The 21,530-nt window shown below is 46.1% G+C and overlaps 1 protein-coding gene across 2 annotated transcripts in view; it reads left to right on the forward strand.

Moving 5' to 3' along the window:
* The window catches only part of RunxA (Runt related A), a 37,301-nt gene extending 15,771 nt beyond the window's left edge, over window positions 1–21,530 (forward strand). Inside the window, exons 2-6 of one of the 2 annotated variants that reach the window (XM_033383909.1) lie at window positions 6,457–7,312; window positions 13,880–13,993; window positions 15,669–15,785; window positions 19,942–20,139; window positions 20,266–21,530. In XM_033383909.1, coding sequence (XP_033239800.1) covers window positions 6,769–7,312; window positions 13,880–13,993; window positions 15,669–15,785; window positions 19,942–20,139; window positions 20,266–21,254 — 1,962 coding nt within the window. In that variant the 5' untranslated portion in view covers window positions 6,457–6,768 and the 3' untranslated portion in view covers window positions 21,255–21,530. The remainder of the gene's footprint in view (window positions 1–6,456; window positions 7,313–13,879; window positions 13,994–15,668; window positions 15,786–19,941; window positions 20,140–20,265) is intronic. The other variant, XM_002134285.3, reaches the window with a different exon arrangement.

Genomic DNA, 21,530 nt, shown 5'->3' on the forward strand with positions numbered 1-21,530 from the left:
ACGGGGAGCGGAGAGCGGGGTAGAGCCGTGGATGGATTGCGAGACCTCAGGACAGGACCCAGAAACAGGCTGCAATCTGGACTTATTACGCCACTTAAAGCTTAAACATAACACACAATGGAAGCAGGGAAGCAGAGCAGCAGCCACGCCTTCAACAACGACCTGGAAATACTCTGGTCACAGAGTTTTGTCCTTGGCGGGACATCAAACTTGATTCTGTGTGATATCCCAGGAGTCTGGATTTAAGATTTGGTTGCTCTAGCTGTTATAGTCTCTGAGGACTAGGCCAGACAGACAAGGCTATATCGACGCGTCTACTGTTGCTGATCACGAATATATATACTTTATGGGGACGGAAAGGCCTCCTTCTAAGCCTTACACACATCCACTTTCCACTATGAGCACCGGGTATTAAAATACAATGAAGCAGCAATAGGTATTTCCCCTCATGGCAAAGCTTTTCCAAGTCTCAGAATATCTTATGTGGAATCTCCATATACCCCGCTAGACATGGAGCACTTAACACTTAGTCCACACATCCCATCCCCACACAAGACTGAACAAACTCCATCTCCGGTTCGTGTTGGCCTGCGGACATAACGGACCCCTTGACACCTCGGTGAGATAATTCAGTGCGGTGCTCTCTCCAATCCCCATGGACCATCCCCAATACCCATACTCATGCCCACACCTATCTCACAAAGGAGGCTCTCACTCCTGTAGCTCTTGGCCTTAAATGTCGTCACATTGTCGCCTCAAAAGGGCGAGGGGATGGGCGAGGGCGAGAGCGAGGGCGGCACTTCCTCGTCGTAGTAGTCGTCGTTTGTCGTTTGTCGTCTCCTCGTCGTTTATCAAATGGCCAACGGGTCGCATGGCCAACAGTCGGCCGTCGGCTAAGTGACAAGCAAAACCGCGAATTGACCAGAGAAAGTCCAACTCTGGCTCCAGTTCCAGTTGCAGGCTGCAGAAGGATGCACGCAGCACAACGATAGAGGTAGAAGGAGAGGCGGAGGCAGAGGCAGAGTCAGAAGCAGGACACGTTGCATGCTGCACACGTTATTAATGCCAGCACACACACGCACAGAGAAAGAGAGCGAAAGAGAGAGAAGAAGAGGCACGAAGGAAAAGCACAAGATGCGTGCCCCATGTGGGTTTTTTTGGGGGGGGGGCGCTTACGCACGGAGCGATGCCAGCACGGAGGTCCTGGGGATTGGGCATTGTTTTGGCCGAAAGTTGACCGAAAACTTGGCATTGTTGGTTGCTCGCTTTTCGGGTTTTTACCCAAACCCCCGCCCTTCCCCCTCCAACCACAGGACGCCAGGGCAGACAGAAGGATTGCATTGCATTGGATTGGATTGGATTGGATTGCAGCAAAGACTGCATCCATCTGCCGTTCCAGTCCGAAAGTTCTCTTTCATTTTTTGGAGAACTGCATCTCCTGGTTGGGCAGAAGGCAGAAGGAAGAGCTGAGGGCAGGGCGTGTTACTGCATCAATTTATGGTTGAATTTTGGTGTCCTCCTTTGGCCAACTCCCCTTGCCCTGCCTCTCTCTATTCTTGGACTGTTGATTCCTGTTTGGATCTGGCTCCGGCTATGGCTCTGGTGTTTTGGTAAATGTTCTCGGCATGCCGGAAATAAGTTTGCTGCCCACAAATTTAGTTGATTTAGGCATTAAAGCGAACGTTGTCGGACTCCTGTTACTTGACTCCCAGGACTCCCAGGCCTCTGGGATCAGGCATCAGGGGCTGGTACTCGTACTCTGGCAGTCCTCTGGTTCTTTCCGGGTGGTTTCTGTGGTCCCCACTTGAGCACTTATAAACAATGTATGACTTAATTTGTTGTTAGTTAGCAAATGTTGTTAATTTCGGGCTTTGCCGCCAGCCAATGTCAGATGGTTGTCCGTGTCAGATGGGACAGATACTCGTACACGTCCGTTGATTGGTTTGGGTAATGGGCTAATGCGAACAGATCGAACAGTCTCCGGCTGCTGACAGAATCTGGTCCAAGTTGTATCTCATGGGCTTCGAATACTGACTGATAATGTTGGATAGGTTGGGGATTCTTTTATTCAATCTCTTTCTGATGGAGCAGCACCTTTGCAGACCTCCTGCAGAAGTCATTGCGAGGGATTGACAGTCTAGAGGCTTGAATGCCTATCTGGCAGTGTCCCGTGATGGGACTTGTACTCTACTGAGTCTATACAATGACCCATTAATATTCCAAAAATGTAGATTGTCAAATAAAATCTTTATGAGCTCTTCTCCAGTGGCCAATCAGTTCCAGCACATCGGACTGCCCACACAAGCGACTTCCATTTTGGTTCTTTAGACTCCTTTTAGCTGCTGTTTCAGCGCTGAAATTGGTTAACTTAATATGGGAGTAAACACACACACACACAGTGTCGTATATAAGCATAAACCCCTGCGCATACTTGACATAGTTGCTGTTGAAATACCGCAGACGGGGAACAAAAACCCAAAGTCCAATTAAAATTTAACTACATCAAAGTAGCAGCAGCAGCAGCAGCAGTGGCAGTGGCAGTGGCGTCGTCCAGTAGCCCTGTTTTAGATGATACTGCGACACCCACACATGTGCCCATATAACCCTAATACACCCACACAGACACGGGCACAGACACAGACACACGCACATATTCTATATATACATTTAGCCATAACATTTAACAAGTTTAGTATCTGGGTTTCCCATTTTTTGCCACTCATTCCGAGAGGATTCGATGGGAGCCCAACAGCTGGACACATACCAAACTATGGCTGCGAAAAAAAAAACCCCCACCCCTTACACAGATACTGTCACACAAGGGTGGCTCTTCACGTCCAGTGCGTGTGTGTGTGTTGTGTATCTATGGCATGTCGAAAATTGCGCAGCTTTACGGCAAATGCCGCAAATTGAAACAATTTACATGTTGTACATGTGTGCTGTCCGGATCAGATCGGGTCAGGAGCGCGCATCTGGAGGCTGGAGCAGGACTGGGAAGAGGTCATCAAAGGGTTAAACTTGCGTGTAACCCATCGCCATCGCCTCCATGGTCCTTGTCTATCGATACCCGGTTGCCGTTTTAACAGAAACCATGAATTTTGATTTAGCCACCCATTCCAGACCCCGGACCAGGGTTCGGGCTTCTAACGAAAAAACAAAAACAAAAAATGAGTCTGAACCAAGAGGCAGTGGCGCATGGGGCAGCAGCAGCAACAACAATGAGGTGACAAACCGCGCGTGACTCGTTCGCTCAGGTTCGTGATGGTGGCAGTGGCAGGAACTTCTGGGTGACGGCAAGCGCGGATTATGGCGCGTTTGTCGAGCACTTGCCGCTGATTTTTTTCGCTCTTCTCGCATTCTCTTTTATTGTCTCTATGGATGGTCAGATGGCCAGTCACTCTGACCGTTCGTTCAGGCCGTAGAAGCTGTTGAATGACCTGCAAAATGGCCAACTACTGGTGGCTGGTGACCCCGATCGTTGGGCCGTTCCTGGGCTTCCCTCTAAAGAACATTAGTTCGAGTTCTTCTAGAGAAAAGCTGGCCTGGTTTGCCCAGGCTTGCTCTTTGCTCCCTCGCTTCGCCCGCTCGGGAAAATGAAGGTGATCCACCAGGCTCTGATGGCTGGAACCACATCTTTGCCTTAAATGAAGAGTCCAGTCTGCTACCCCGACCCCTTCACCGCTTATTGTGAGCTCGGTAATAACCTTTATAAAGTAAATTTACAATAAAAGGCAGGCAAACGAAATGAAAGGCAAATGACGTTGGCGACTGGCGACTGACGACACCGCACCACGCACCACGCCCCATACCCATTTGCATATCTCTATCGGTCTTTCTCCCCCTACCTTTCTCCTTTTGCACTCTCTCTCTCTCTGTGTGTGTGTGTGGGATGTGTTGTCTGGATTCGCGGCGACACGTTTGGCTTCCGTTGGATTTTTGCCGCGATTTCCTCTTTGGCATTGTTCCTTCTTGTTCCTCTTTCTCCTACTCCTTTTGCTTCTCTTTTGTGTGACAGGCACGGTTATTTGGTGTTCTGCTTTTTTCACAGCTTTTCATGCCCGGTTTTGTTCGCTTTTTTCTTCTTTTCGTTGGCAACGCTGTTGGCCAAAAGTCAACCCATGAGCTGTGGCATTTTTAAGTAATTTTTATCGGTCAGCAATGTGGGGTCCGCTGTCTGGGAGTGGGCGAAGCCCTGCGGGTACGCGAGAATGGACAACGAGTGGAGAACGACGACATGGGGCAAGGAGGTCGAGATTGAGATTGAGCAGGGTCGAGGGTCGAGGGTGGAGAGCACAGCACTGGTGTGCATCTATTAGTGTTACCAAAAAACATTTCCAGTTAGGAAATTTTAAAGTTGTTCTGTGAGGAATCATTTAGCCAAAAGAACAACAGCGTATGCGGTCGGGTCAATCTTCCCCAACCACCAGAGGCATTACTTTGTATCTGTGTCTATGTCTGTGTCTCCAGGTTAATCTTCAGTTCCTATGAGTATCTGTATCTGGGGCTCCATTTACTGCTTTTGATCCACCTGTATATCCGGCTGTCTCTCTCTTTTTGTGGCATCTGCAGCTGCCTTTCTCCTTTGCACTTCGGGACATGCGTCCAGCATGTCGACAAGTGACAAAATATGCAAGTATCAAACCACAAATTCTCACCCGTGAGTCCACAATCATTTTGACACTGGTTACGGGGTGACGTGTCCCTTGTCCGGGGTGCTGCTGCTGGTGCTGCGTGCTGCGTGCCACTACCCACATGTGCCACATGCCACACACACACACCCACCCCGAGAACCCACACATGAGGCACAAACGCATCCCGCATCGCAACCAGCGCGGATGTCGACTAGATTTGCGTTTCGTTTGGATAGTGCTGCATGCCAGGACATTTCCACACTTCACTCCCGCACACACAAGCACACATACATGTGTATGTATTTGTATATGCCGAGGAGAGCAATGAAGTCCTTTGCAGGAAATTGAAAAGTGCAACGCAAATTGCGTTCCGCTGCACCCTGTCCCAGTCCCAGTCCCAGTCCCTGTCCTCAGTCCACACACACACACACACACACACCTCTAATCCCATTCCAAGTGCCTCGTCCTCGTAGTCTTCCTGGTGCTCGTCCGCGTCCTGTTCCAAACCGAGAGAGCCGTCTGAAGCCGTCCCCGTCGAGTGGTTGACAATTGATTTGTGTTTATGGTTGCCATACCCAGGGCATGCCTGGCCTGCATTGACCTGCAGTTTGGCTCTGGACCTGGAACTGGAACTGGGCTTCTGCTTCTGCCTCTGGTTTGGTGACCATGTAATATGCCATTTTGGTACAGTGATTTAAAGACATTAACCTGGGTTGGCTCGCAAATTTTATGGCATGCGACACGACAAGTTGAAATGAAGTTGCTCGGGATGGATTCGCATCAGGGCGATTGATGACCTAATCAACTTGGAGACTCCACACGCATTGACTGTCTTAGTCTCTCTCTCTCTCTCTCCCGTACGTTGCTAGATCTTTAAGTGTTTTTGTCATTGGATCAATTGGTTTAGATCCCTCTTGACATTCACTCATTGTGAATTTAACCGATAGGCCTGAATGAGTAGATCACTTCCTCATCCTTGAATTTTCCAATATACCCCCCAACATCTTCCCCTTTTACAATACACTTACATATATACTAAGAAGTGCTTGTTTAATTATAATGTTAAATGTTTGAGTACAATTCCAAAATGTCAAAACAATCATTGTTTAGTGTAATAATTTTCAATAATAAAAGGCCAAGGCTGTGGTGGTACTGTCCTCTGTGGTTCCTATGCACTGTTTCTGTTCTCGAAACAAATTTAGTCAATTTAAGTGTACTCGTAATTAAGTGTTAACGAAAAAACCGTATTACAACTACAAACTTCGGCGGGCGTTGCGTGCCGGGGTGTCCCTTAGATTGTATCGGTGACGGGGCATCGGCTTTTGGTTACGGCCACGGCAGGACATCAAAACGAAGAGAATGCAGATTAGAAAGATCACAGCTGCTCCCCACTCCAGAGTAGTGGAATGCTCCTGCGCCATGGCCAGGACCTTTCCAGCATAGTCGCCAATAGCCACCAGAGATGTTTTGTAGGAGTCCATGTTAGTGTGGAATATTTTATTCAATTTTCGATTTTATTTTGTGTTTTCTGTGCTGTGCTGTACTGTGATGTGATGTGCTTTGCCCTCAAAGCTGTAGAAGTTTATTGTAACGACTGCTTTTCGGAGATGAATTGATTTTATTTTGTTGAAAATTTAAAGAAAATGTGCGATCTATGTAGCCTACCATGCACTGACAAATTTTCAACCAATATTTAACAAAATATATATGACCCTCAAGGCCTTAAAGACCCTTATAATGTTATATTTTGTTGATCCTATGGGGATCTGTGGGGACTATGTATATGTTGCTATTCCGTCTTAATCTCTTCTTTATATTCTTGCAGCACTATCCACGGTCTTCAAAAGGCAATTTGCTTGAATTCCAACCGACGGTGCGATTAACAGAAGACAAAATTGTGCGATTAAAAAAAGTGCAGGCTCACGCTCAGGGGCAACTGGAGCAGTTTGAGCAGCAGCAGCCACATCCACATCCACATCCAGAACAGCCGCAGCCGCAGCAGCACCACTTGCAACAGCAGCCGCAGCAGCAGTTACACCAACACTATAATCACAACAACCACTTTAATAACACCAATAGCAACAGCAACAACAATCACTTTAACAGCCCCAACAGCAACACCAACAACAACTACAAAATGCATCTAACAACAACCACCACCAATTCGACGGCATCCAATGCCAACAACAACAACAACAATTCTACAACAAACAACAACAACAATTCAACAACAAACAACAACAATAACAGTTCAACAACGAACAACAACACGAGTAACACCAATGGCACCAACAACACCAACACCAACAACAACAACACGGAGCAGAACACACCACCCACACCCGCCCAATTATTGAACGAGGCATACACGAAAATGACCTCGGACATCCTGGCGGAACGGACCCTCGGTGACTTCCTCACCGAACACCCCGGCGAGCTGATCCGCACGAGCAGTCCGCTGTTCGTCTGCACCGTCCTACCGCCGCACTGGCGGTCCAACAAGACACTGCCGGTGGCCTTCAAGGTAGTGTCGCTGGGCGATATCATGGACGGCACCATGGTCACGGTGCGGGCCGGCAACGATGAGAACTACTGCGCCGAGCTGCGCAACTGCACGGCGGTGATGAAGAACCAGGTGGCCAAGTTCAATGATCTCCGGTTTGTGGGCAGGAGTGGCAGAGGTTAGTATTATGTATTAAGTTCTTATGTACATTCAATGTCCCTCTCCCTGTGCCTGTTCCTGTGTTTCTCCTTCTGTCCCTAATCGCATCGATTCGTTGAGGATCAGATCAGCTTTGATTTTACAAATCTAGCTCCTACAGCAAATATGCTACTCTCTTTTAGATCAATGGATATCCTTACTCCCCATCATCCTTTCATGCTTGGATCGGCTAAGAGCTGCTCGAAAAATCTGTATCTTGTGACCACTGCAACCTCTGTCTCTAGCTACATTAATCTCTGAGGGATGTCCCCTTCCAGAGAACGCCTCTTCCATCTACAGTTTACAGTTAATCTCTGCTCTTTACGCAAGGACGCAAAAGTTTTTTCGCCAAGTGGCGCCTCTTATTGGCCCTTGTCAGCACTTGAGGACCGCCCAACCCTGTGCCTGCCAAACCAAACTCAACCCAACCCAACCCCTTGACTGCACTCGAAACAATTTGTTCAATTATCGCCCAGAGTCGCGTCGAGTTCGCCGAGTGGCAAAACTTTTGCCAGCTCCTGCTCCTGCTTTGGCTCTTGCTTCAGTTCCTGTTGCTCTGTGGCCCCCCTGGTGTGCTCGACTCGCTTTTGTATTATTCCGGGGCACTTTTTGCATTGCTGTCATCTTTTTTTCGGTTCATTTTCTTCCTTCTTTTTTTTGTGCTTTCTGTTGTCAGTTGTTGGTTTTTGTGCTCGACAGCCTTTTGTATCCTTTTAACCGCTTGTTAAGCGCTGCACAAATTGTCAGCAGTTCATCAGTGGTCGCCATCGCTTCCATTCATAGAATACAAGCGGATTCCTCTGCTCCATTTTATTTTTGTTCCGCCTTTTTTTGTGGGTTGGTGCTTTGTCTTAAAGTGTTTAATAAACTGTCAGAATGGAATGGAACTGAAGTGAACTGAAAGCCGGAAGTGTAGAGAATGGATTGAGCCTAAGGAGAGCCCACAAAGCACCGAATTAATGTGGGCTTCATTGCGGAGTAATTCCAATATTAAATCGCCTGAATCATTTTCGTAGTATCCTGGAATTCTGAAGAAGTTCTTTCCTCCAGTTGCGCACATATTGTTCCCCTTTTAAAGACTCTTTCGTGGTATCCATTAATCACTTGAACAATCAGCAAATGCCGAGCAACGGGCACAGTGGGTGCAAGACTAGAACGTTGGCCATTTCAGGAGGCCAAGAAATGGTGGGAATGCAGCGGGGGCGGTGGCCGATGGGCGATGATGGGCTTACGCATCCGCTGCGGTAGAACCGCAAAAACCAAAGCCTCAACCAGAGAGGATGTCAGCGGAGATTGGGAGGCGCTCAGAGGGGGGGTTTTTGGTGGAGGTGCAGGGGCGCAGCGAATGGATGTCTGCGATTCATTCATTGTCATCATTCGGCCAATGCCGAATGGATATGTGTCCACGTCTATCAGTCACTCCTTCTCTTCACTCTGTGGGCTTTTGTCCATCAGTTTGCCCTCTCTCATACTTTGTGTCATTCGTTTTCCTCTCTTCCATCTTCCATCTCCCATCCCAGCTTTCTCACTTGTATTTCACATTTTCCCAGCGTGCTTGCTCCATTTCCATTTCCATATCCAAATCCCAACTCCGCTCACCAGTTTCCCCAAACTTCATTTCCCGCATTGAGGCGTTTTAATTGTAAATTTCCCATTCCCATTCCCATGCCCGACAGGACGCATGAGACCATATATTCATCATCTTGCATCCATCTTTGCCTACTCCCCCTTCTGGGCTTTCCCATTTTGTGGCCTTTGGCCTATGGTTTTCCTTTCACTAGGCCTCCTATGGGTGCGGGCATAATTTCAATCGAATCTTCAGCTCTTCCCTGCACCAATTAGGCGTTTGAGTGATTTACGCGATTTGACGCGACTGGGGACGCCATTTTGTTTGGTCTGGTGCTGGCTCTGCTCCTGCTGTTGCTTCCGTCTAATTACAATAACAAATGCATAGTGCAACAGTACATTAGCTAGACCTCGGGGCTCGGGAATCGGGACTAGGGACTCGGGTCAGGGTCTGGGTCTGTCATGCAATTTAATTACCCGGCCATCGATTTATTTGGGGGCTCAGCGCCCTGCGTTAGGCTACACTTTTAATTAGCAAAGTGCCATGCACATGCACGCACACTGCCACACCCACACCCACTGCCACACCACCACCACAACGACGATGATGATGGGGAATTTGATTGTGGGCAGGTGGTGGAGGGGAAAGCTCCCTTCGGTGCCAGTTGCCGCCTGTTACGAGCCCCTCTCCCTGCTTTTTTTTGGCTGTGCGTCAATAAATCGCTCAGCAGAACATACGCGAAACAGAGAGAAAATCCAATGGAAAAACATTTCCGCCTAATCGAGAGCAGAAGTTAGCCGAGCCCCCCGCGCCCTCGCTTGAGGTTTTTATTTACACAATTCTTGAGCCATTTAAGACGGCCCCAAAACAGCCGCAAAATGAACTGAGCCAAGAACTCCAAGACCCAAGACTCCCTAAGACAAACAGATTTGCTACCCGAACATTGGGGACAAAAGACACTGTGGGAGCGACCCGAGCCGACCCCAATACCAGACCCAATTCCCGCAACCCACCCAAAGATAAATGCCTGGCAAAAGTCGAGGCGTTAAAAAGGCAAAGAAAGAGGGCCGACAGCACGACAAAGCAGCTGCCGAAAAAAAAGGGAAACTTTTGCCAGCCACTGACACCTTATCCTGTGAAAAGGACACGCCTGTCTTAACTCAGCCAGGGAGCCGGTGGGGGAGCCAGTGGGGGAGTCATGGCAAATTGTGCACAATTTGCCGTTGGCTTTTCTTTTTCTATTTATGTCTTCTTGCCTCGACTTATTTTTCTTTTTTTTTTTTGTTCCTCAGCATTTTGTTCTCGTGCAAAAAGTTGGCAATTGTGTGAGGCAGATTCGGTCGGGGGGAGATTGGGGTAGGGGGCAAGCAACAGGCAGTAGGCAGAAGGCAGACAATGGTGCAATTTAGAATTATGATGGGCTGATGGGCTGCAGTGTGGGGCACACAAAGGATTGTATGGGATTGGATTGCGTTGAAAGGTAATTTCAAATTATTCACACGGAAAGGAGAGTCTTCATGGGTTGGCCAATAATTAAGAAACCTGTATCTAGCAGAGCTCTATGGCACCTGCCACCAAAGGCTAGACTCGGGCTTTATGGCATCTGGTCTTATAGCTCCGGATAAAAAACAAATCTTCAGAGGCAAACCATAATGGATTTAATAAAATCAATATCCGTGGCACTCTCCCCAGCTTCATGACAACACAATTTTCCACAATCAATCATCTGAACACATTTTCTTCAGGTAAATACACACAAGAAATCAACAGGCAAACAAATGTGAAAAAAAAAACAAAAGAAAATAAAAGAAAACAGCAGAAAACAGCAGAAGATGAAAACCAAAGAAGCCGCAAAATGATTTTCTTTTCGTGTTGAACCGACTTGTTGGCTGACTTGAAAAGCATTTAAGAGCTTAGTGTTTGGCTTCAGAGACTTCAGTCAGGTAAATCGCCGAAAAGATACCCGATACTTGGTTGGGATTTTAAGAGTAGTATTACGCACTCGAGGTTGTATCTCTTTCCAGCCATCAAATGAATGTTTGCCAACCTGAACAAATATTTGTGCAAAAGGTTGCTTTTGGGGGAAATATGGAGCAAAAATTTTAATTGCAAATAATCCGTAAATTGAATAACGTAGGCCCCACACCGATTATGTGGTGGGGGAAGAGAAACAGCATCGACGGAAACAGGAAACAGGTTGGAGGTGGGGTGGTATGTCTTGGGGGTTCGTTGTTGTTTCTTGGTGATTTGTGACACGGCCACAAGTATTGACAGATGTGATCGGTGTGTGTGTGTGTGTGTCTTATGGCACAGCCTACCCCTTATCCATACTCATATATGTATTTGTCGCCTGTCAGCATACCTCTACGAACGACAGCCCCCAACCAGCTACACGTGTGTGGGTGTGTGTGTGTGTGTGCTTTCATTACCCCCAAATTGATTTATGACGCCTGTGCCTCGGCAAATTGCCAAGGATTTGCCAAGCAGGGATTTCAAGTTATTTGTCAACAGGATTTGATTTTAAATGTCGCAACAAACGGAAGTGTTCTGCTCCTCAAGTGTTGATGTTTCTATTTGTCGGAGTCTGTGGGGGAGTGGGAGGCGTGTGGGGGTCGGGATTAAGATGAATGTGTTCTGGCGGTGGGACAGGTCGCAGGATTAGGCATCGTTGAAATTGGGTCAGGGGTCAAAGGCTGGGTTAAGTGAAATCTACTTAGAAATCAAATATGTACAGATTTGGGGAACCATAAAACGATTTTATCTTCCGGATAAACGGAAAGAAAGAAAGAAAACTGTCATAATTCCTATCCTTGCTTTTTACAGAAGCATATATATTCTTTTTATTCCAAAAATACTCAAAAATTGAAGGCATTTTCTAAATTGAAAGATATCCTATATATATATTACATTTTTATACACGCCTTTCAAGGCCTTTCAGTAACAGGCTTTGAATTATTTCCCATGTTTAAAATCAGAAATCGAATTAAAGATACATTTCTTTGTCTCTCTTAAACGATCGATTATATCACTCCCCTACCCCGCATTCCTTACTGTCGGTTTCCCAGGGCCAAACCCATCGAAAGTGGCAAAGAATTGCGCAACAATGAACTGCACTTGATGGCAGTAAACACAAAAGTGTTTTCTCATTTCACCGCCCCTCGAGACGGCCCGAGAAGGACTCCCAATTCATTTTTTATGCAGGAAGGTTGAAGGTGGCGGTGGCCCGCCCAAGACATAAACCGAGGAAGACAATGGAGGAGGGCGGGGAGGGCCCAGTGGAGTGTGCCAGGGAACATGTGTAAGCCATTGCCTCTGTGTCAGGGGCTGTGTCTGTGTGTATCTGTTCGAATACTCCTCGTATGTGTGTGTGTGTGTGGGCGTCGGCGGTTTATTTGTATGTGTCGAAATGATTTACGCTTTGTTTGTCAACTTAAAAAGCAAACCCCACTCCACAGGCTCACAGATTCACAGATTCACAGATCCACAGATCATTTCCCCCACTGCTCTACTCCGCGTTGTCATAGACAAGACAGGAAATGGAAGAAGTGGCAGCATCTCAAGGAGCCCGAAATGCTTTTAATTGAATCCCGGAACGGAGTCGGGCTGGCGACAAAGAGTGCGGCCAGAGCGTGTCTCCGCGTGGGCCTGGCAACACTTGACAATGACACAAAAGGCGTGCCCCAAAAAAATGGATGGGGAGACGAGGAGTGAAGCAAGTTAATTAAAAGAAAACTGCGGCCCAAATGAAATAAATCTTGGTAAAAGAAGGAAACTTGTTTGCAGAACATTCACATGTGAGAGGGCGGCAGAACAGGAGCGAGAGGCCTTTTTGTTGACAGACTAAAATCGGTTTAAATTGTAATTAATTCTTTATTTTAGATGTGAGGCGAGTGTGCGGGGCATCAAGTTAAGGAAAAAACGTTATTTGTGGTGTCACAGGTGTTCTGCAGTGGCAAGTACGGGGGAAAATAATGAGCGAACATAACAAAAACAAGCTAAAACGACAATAGTAGAATAGGAATTAAATATTGCATTTAAAAAAAGTGCTGACTTTTTAACGATCGACGGAGAATAAGTCTTTGGTCTAGTGCCAGGGCACTTGGACAAAAAATAAAATAAGGAACGAAGGAAATTCATTGAGAATTTGTATGCAATATCCGTCCTATTCGAACAGAATTTTGTATATTAATTGATTAATTGGTCAAACTAAAGACCGCAAGACTGCATATCCCGCACAATATGTATGGTATATCGTATATACATTTATATATATATATATCTACGAGAGCCCTATCTAGCACAGATGACTAACGGGGTCTTGGTATTCTCAACAGTTTCTAGTCTAAACATAACGTATACGCACCGTGTGGCAGGACAAAAGCACAACACTTTGCCTTCGACTCAGTCGGTGCTTAGTTGATCTCAATTCGCCCATAGAGAAAACCGATATACTTTTAAATTTTTTTGAAAATGGCCTGGCAGCTTTTTCGATGATCCATGCATACGCAAATATGCAACACCAAATGGTGTTACACACGAAAATGCTCTGCCCTGAAAAGTAGATATCCCAAGCAGATAAAAAATAGAGAAAACTTTGTGTAAAACTCTGCTAAATCAGTCCTGAAAAGCGCATTCGAATTTGGATTATTAAAAGGGCAAATGCTGTTCCTTTCAATATATCTATAAAGAATGTGGCACTAGTGATAGCTGTATTTAAGCTACGTGGTAGACTAATTTTGATCTAGGCCCCTAAAGACTCCTTAAAATAACAATAATTTACTATCTCTCTACCCTCTACAACCAACCAACACATTGCAATTTTATGACCAACATTTTTACGATGTGACAATACCCCAAAAAACCGAAAAACATTATTGATTTGCATGTCAGACGCCCATTAGCTGAAGCCATGAAAAGAACCCATAAATTTGTTTGCCGCTTGTTTTCTTTTCTTATAAATTTTGTTGTTGATTTTTGCAGGGAAAAGCTTCACGCTCACCATCACCGTGTCAACGAATCCACCGCATATAGCCACCTACAACAAGGCGATCAAAGTGACTGTCGACGGGCCACGCGAGCCCCGCTCCAAGACAAGTAAGTATGCAAAGAGCCTCGGCCATAGAGCGTTCTGGCAGGGCTCCTTCTCCACTTCTCGATTCCTCTCCTTCCCTGTGCAGGCAGATAACTGTATTTCATTTGCAGGACAATGCATAACAATTTATTAGTTGCCAAATAGATAAATTGTCCTTGCAGCTGCAGGCAGCAGTCAGCAGGCAACCCAAACAGAGAGAGAGAGAGAGAGAGCGAGATACAGAGAGGCGGACACAGAGGCAGAGACACAGGCTCAGAGTACCACTGACTGGGAGTAATTGGGGGCTCAAGTTGAGGTCTTAGCTCCTGCATATGGATAGAGATTTCATTAAAGTTTAGCTCGGCCAGAGATGGCACTCTTTTGGGGCGACATCGAAATTCGTGCAGTGCAACACTATCATCTGTTGCCCTTTATAGATATCCACTAAATTTGAGGCAGATTTCTACGATATGAGCCACAGTTTGTTCACTCTGAAAACTTAATTTGAAAACTCTCCAATGTGAAACTTGAACAACTCTCCGCTCATCTCTGATTGAGTCATGGGGGAAATAGTCGTATTTCTTGGCTATCACTTACTCACTTACTCACTTTCCCAACTGTACCTTTCTCTTTCCCTGTTGGAGATAAAGTTTTGTTCGTAATACCTTGCTTTACACTTTCTCATCTCTCAGCAAATTGCCATTTTCTTTAAGGAATATTCATTAGACAGCTCTATCAGACTCTTCCTCTCTCACTCTCTCACTCTCTCTCTCTCTATCACTCCTATATACATGCCACATACAAGAGCAGTATCCCATTCTACCCATACATATTTATAAGGATGCAAATATTTTACTTTGCATATGTTTTGGGGCCATCAACGCGCTGCGCTACTCGGCTCAGACAGAGGACAAAAGTTTTGCTGGTCTGTGTAATCTGGCTTCGGTCCGAATACGAATACGAATACGAATAGAGCAACAAATTCGGATCCATGAAATGATTTATATGGCCCCAGAGCCAGACGGGTTATATTCCAAGAGACAGAGACAAAGAGAGAAGGAGAGAGAGAGAGAGGGAGACCGTTTTCTGCGGTATTCACACAGATACAAATACATAGAGCCCTAGACACAGACATGGACACACACATGGCTTGTTGTTGGGGGTTTTAAGCTGCCTCTTCAGCAGACAACATCAGACAAAAGGTTATTATTTTATAATGAATACAATCTGCCAGATAACTGCAACTCCTGTTTCAGAGAGGAAGGTTGGAGGTCGTCGAAATAGACCAGAGGACCGGAGAGTTATAGTGGTAAATGTCTCCGGGCTACTTGCCGGGGCAAAGTTTTTTGGGGCCATTGTCATTTCGCATACACACACACAGAGAGAGCCTTTTGTCAATAGTTTAGTGCAAAAAGGGGTTAAAAACATGGGGTTTCAGGGGGCTAAGAGGAGGCACTGGCAGAATCATAAAGGGTGGTTGAAGGGAGGTCTAGGAGGAGCCATGCCATAACCATTTCTACATCTTAAGTGAATCAAACGCTACAGTTTTCCATTCATCAAGTGCTTGACACTTAAGTTTCTCTCACATTTACACTTTAACAGAAGGACACAAGCCCACACACACATACAAAGAAACACAGACAAATGCAATAAAACCATTTAGTTAAGGACAGATAATTAAAACTGAAAAAAACTTAGTGCTATCCCTTTTAGGACAACAACAGCAGTTCCACTTTGCCTTCGGCCAGCGACCATTCCACTTCTCAACGGATCCCCTATCCGGATTCCGTATGCCGCCCATTGGCAACTGTCAGAGTAAGTATTTAACTATCATCCACCATCCACCAACCACCATCTACCATCTACCATCCACCGCAATCTCTTCCTTCTATGGTTTTTCTTCAATTTTGTGGAATATGATTTTGTATAATTTTTTTTGTTGGACTTCAAATCGGTAACCGCAGAGCAAAAACAAAAACAAAAACACAAACAAAAGTAAAAGTAAAAGCAAAAGTTAAATTTTGGATGAGGATACGAAGTGGTTTGCTTCGGTTTTGGACATGTGGTGCACCCACAAATGCAACCACAAAAAATCACACAAAAAACCGATTAGGCAGCCAAGCCATTCACATTGCAGGCCCCCAAAAATGTGATATAAAACAAAATTTATTCGCACTAAAGAGATACATATATAGTAATGAACGAAATTTGATTACAATTTTGATGAAGAATTTTGGGTTTACATAGCTGGCAAATCGTTCTCTTTTCAAAGCCTCTAAAGAACGTCCCACACCTTTGGGTTGTACTCACCATTCAAAAGAAATACTCTATTCTGCGGAAAAGATTGTTTTGAGCTTTATTCCCATACGAGTATCAGTCAATGAACGCTTTCAGTAAATGGCCACAAAAAGTGGACAACAAATGTTTGCTAAAAAATATTTCATTCCCTCGCACCGCACCGCACCGCACACAGGCCCAAGTGTGACTCATGTGTTAATGAGTAAAAATAACATAACAAATTAAAGAGGACGACAAAAAAAAAATACTTTTTATATGGTTGCTGTTTTTGTTGTTGCCGCTGGGCAACCATTTGAATGTGGTAAAATTGTGGGTCACCTTGCCATAAAGGATTTTTTTTTGTCGCTCCGGATAAGTGGGTGTGTCAGTCGGTGTCGGTGTGTATGAGTTGTTGTTAAACTGTTGGCCACTTTATTTAACCAAAAGTTTACTATACAAACAAATAAACGTTGGTCAACACACAATCACATACAGCGACAGGGAGACAGACGGACGGACGGACACTGACAGCAGCCAGTACTGGCGAGTACTGGAGGGGACGAGAGAGCGTATGGCAAAAAAGTCAAAGCCTAAAAAACTGTCTGCCTATTTGTATCTGTGTGTGTGAGTTGTTGTTTTCGTATCCGTGTGCGCAAATCAGAGCTTCGCATACAAATTATGATTGCAATGGAAAAAAATACCAAACTACAAAACAATTTTTTCTGCGGCAGTCAAATATATATTTAAATGCATTTATCCAGGCGAATATAAACCATTCTGACGGGACAATCCCTAAGCCATGAGTGGAAGAAAAGACCCTTGGATACCCTGGGAAATATAATCGGAGTAGTATGATTCAGATCAGATATGTTTACATTATTTACGTTTACAGAACCTTACAGCCCCCTTCTCTCCCCTGTGGATAGGGCATTTCAAATAAAATCAATAATTAATCTTGTGGGCGACACGCTTTTTCTGGTTATTTTGCTGTTGTTTATGGTGCTGCGTAGGTGAAATAAATTTAATTGTACATTTTAAAATGCATTTATATTAAATTTGATGTTTCAATTTAAATTGACAATTAATTGCATTACAACAACAGCAACACGAGCAACAAAAACCGTACTAGACATTGTCCATTCCCCGCAGCTGCGGGGCAAACTATCTGCTCCGGGCACAACACCAACAACAGCAACAACAACAACAATAAAAACAAAAAACCATCAGAAACGACAAAAATGATTTCCTCTTTAGAGTTTGATGCTATTAAAAAAAAACACACACACATAAAAAAGGGGGGGGGGGGGGGGGGGGGAGAGAGAATAATAAAATTAACACATTAATGATATTAAAGCATAAAAAGGCCATAGACAAAGTGTTTAAAAAATTCGCTAAAATCAAGCAGGAATAAAAAGCAGAAAAATTAATTGAGTAATTTCGCATCGGAAGAGCTCCACCTCCAATGAAAGAAATGTTCCTGAATGGATACTGAATAGGTATTTCATAAATTACAAGTTTTTTAGTTACGAGTTTAAGAAATTTGCAAAATGCAATCAATTTATGGAACCAGCGTTCTTTAAAGCTCGGAAATTTCTCAAATTTCCTGCGGCTCTTCTCTGGCACCACCCTCTGGAGTCCGACGGCCCTCTCATTACATTTTTATCAGCCTTTAATTGGTTTTCTGTCAAATTTACCAACACTACTTGTGACCACTTATCTTTCATTACCGCCACTGACCAAAACCATTCCGGTGAACGCGAAAAAAGCGACCAAGTAAAATAAATAAAAATTACCCATAAATATAAAATGCAACTCAATCAATGCGCAAATTGCCTGCCAATCTGAGCTTGCCTTCACATATCATACCCTGTCGCCCCCCACCCACCCCCTTTCAGCCCCATGGCTGAATCCCCGATTCAATCATCTCCGCCCCCCAAGCCCTCGGGGTCTGTCCAATATTTAACCGTCTAGCCCAGTGCACAAATCAAAATGCAAATTGCGCGATTTACAGGATTCTGACATTTGGCCGAGGTAAAAGGCAAGCCACACACACACACACACACGAATGCAGACAAGCACACACAGATACTACCTACAGAAGCCATTATATAATGTGTACATATGTGTAAGCCATGTATTGTATGTATGTACATACATACAAATGCGTGGATAACACAGACAAGTAAATAATGATTACTGAAAGCGTCTGTTGATACTGATTACCCATAAATTAATTGTAAATATGCAAAAAGCAAAATATTCTGAATTATTTATTAACAAATTTTATTGACAGTCGCTGCTTGACTTAATTACTGGCATATATTTTATTAATTTCGAAAAAAAATAATCAGGAAATTGTATGCCTCGAAATGAAGGCACAGAAACAGTAAGGGGAAGGTCTACAGCTGGATATACTCGTATATATTGATGGAATGGTTTCATTCATGATATAGGCATCTCTAATCCTCTAATACCATCTGATAGATCCATGTGTATGAAATTCTGAGTTGGAAAATACTCCTGGTTGGCTGTTTAATCCTTGGAACCATATCCTTACCTTTCTCTAATGATAAAACGGTCTGCGTTTATCCCGAGCCTATGGCCATTTTATTGTTAATAATTCAGAGCCCAAAAAATGTGCTCAAATAAAGTCAATCAGTGTGACAACAAACAAGCGGACACACACACACACACACACAGGCACACACACAACGAGCACAGGCACTCCCCTATAGATACGCACACACAGACGGAGATACACACATTTACCGTGAAGCCGTAGCCCACATCCCACATCCCACAACAACAGCAAAAGCAACGAAAAATTGTGCACAAAAAGCCACGTAATTAATGGAGGTAGAAACATTTAAGCCAATAGCATTAATAAAGCCACCACAAAATCAATATCCGGCTACGAAAATGCGCCCGTCGCCTATAAAAACTAATTAATAATTTCCGAATGGGCTATTAATTAAGCCTAATTATCTGTGCATGGGTCCCGGAGACCCGCAAAATGTTGGCCCCATCTCTCTCTCTCTCTCTCTCTCTCTGCCTCCCTCTCGTTGGCTGTCTCTTTCGGCTTCTGTTTAAACCCCACTGCCCCCCTGTTCTGTGCGGCGCGGTGTCCTCTATTGCGAATTGCTGAACGTTTTCCGAGGGTCAGAGACAGGGACTGGGACTGGGACTGGCCCGGCACCGAGACCATTCAATTGATTTGCTTGTAATTTTTTCTCGTATCTCTGCAAAATGGCCAAATCGGTGGTAAAAGGTCCCGCATAATGAGCACCGATGGCTGGGAAATGGTGGGGGTAATGGCGGGGGGCAGACCTCCAATTAGCGACCCACATGAGCGATACATTTTGGATAGGTGGCCAGAGGGTTCGTCAGATGTTCATTTTGGCCACATCAATTTGGTTTCTAATATAGGAATACACATATTTATTATCCTTTATTTTGGTACTTTTCTTGGGACTATCGCAGCCACAAAAATCACTACAAAATAATAAGCAAAAAATCGTATTATAAATCTAAACATTTGTTGCTTTTCGTGAATTATTTCCATTGTTTATTTCGCTTGCCATTCATTCATCATTCATCAGTCGCTTCTATCGCTTTCTTTTCATTCACTCATTGAATATTCCAAAAAAATACCATATAAATACCAACAACAAAGATGTGTCCCAATTTGGTTTAGGTGCCAGCAACACGCACTGGGGCTATGGATCCGCAGCATCTGCCTACTCCCCGTACTTGGCCAGCAGCGGGCTCTCCTCGTGCACCACCCCCACATCGGCACAGTTCAACAATCCGGCGCTGGGATTCACCTGCTCCTCGAACGATCAGAGCAACAATCAGGACTTTGGCGGCGCCACCAATCGCGACTGTGTGCCAAGTAAGTGGCATTTTATGACTTTATTGCACACCCTTTTAGCGGCCTCGTTGATGGAGTTTCGTTGAGATTCTATTCATGATAAATGATTAATGTTCCTCTTTGCCTTATTCTGATTTTCCTTTTTAGTGCTACCCGATTCGACGGCCAGTGATCTGGACCAGCATCTGAGCAGCCTCGTGGGCTCCACCAGCGGCCAGATGACGCACCACAGCCTCCTGGGCGCCACCGGGCAAACGTCCATCTCCTCGACCGTGAACGGAGCGAGTGCCGGCAGTGCTGGCACCGGCGGCACTGGCGCTGGGGGAGCTGGCAGCGGCGGAGCCGGCGGCAACTCGATCCTGGTGCCGCGCTACCACACCAATGCCAGCAACGACTACAACGTCCACTCCAGCCAGAACGGGCCGCGCAGCCTGAGCGACAGCTCCCAGGCCGAGTCGCCGGTGCAGGAGGATCTGCTCTCAACGAACACCCCCAACCTGGGCAGCGGCACCGGTGGCGGCGGCGGCGCAGCCAACGGCGGGGCGGCCAATGGCGGTGCGGGAGCGGCAGGAGCGGGCGCCGGCAGTGCCTCCTCGGCGGGTGCCGCCGCTGCTGTGGGCGTGGGCAATCCAGGCGCCATGCTCGGCGCCAATCAAAACTTCCCGGGCATCGTGAACCAGGCGCAGCACGCCTCGGCATCGGCCTACGGCGGCGGGGCTGGAGTGGGTGGCGGACACGGCAGCGCTGCGGCAGCAGCGGCCGGATGCAATGGATCGCTGTACCCGGTCCTGCCCGCCAGCCTACTCTACTCGCAGCTGTACACGGCGGCCAATCAGTCGGCCCACGGCTTCCACTCGCACACGCTGCCGGCCCACGCCTCGCCCAACTCCTCGGTGCATGGGGAGCTCCAGAGCGTGATGGATCACATCAGCAATGTGGGGGTGCGCCAGCAGCACAACATCATGGCCGGCGGGGGGGTGACCCATCCGGGCGACCTCACGCTGATCGGCAACTGCGGGGCGTCGGTGAGGAATATCGAGGACGGTAACAGCAATCGTCAGGTGGCCGCCTTAGCTGCCCATCGCGGCCACCACAATCCCACTGACAATGGGGGCAGCGTGTGGAGGCCATATTGAGGTCAGGTTCTGTGGTGCGGCTCTGCGGTTCTATAGTGCGAGGGGCGCGCAGCGGAGACGCAGCACGAGGAGCAGGGGTATGGGTACGGATACGGGTATGGGTATGGGTATGGGGAAGGTCTTGGTCATGGTCTGGGTCTGGGCGTGGGTATGGGTATGGGTATGGGTCTCGGAAATGGCTGCCTCGGTGGCTTCTGATTGTACATACGAGTACATACGAGTGTGTCGAACACAGGATGGAATCTGTCTGTACATAATGTTTTTTTAACCCAAACA

The sequence above is a fragment of the Drosophila pseudoobscura genome, chromosome X, assembly GCF_009870125.1.
Source record: "Drosophila pseudoobscura strain MV-25-SWS-2005 chromosome X, UCI_Dpse_MV25, whole genome shotgun sequence".
Classification (NCBI taxonomy): domain Eukaryota; kingdom Metazoa; phylum Arthropoda; class Insecta; order Diptera; family Drosophilidae; genus Drosophila; species Drosophila pseudoobscura.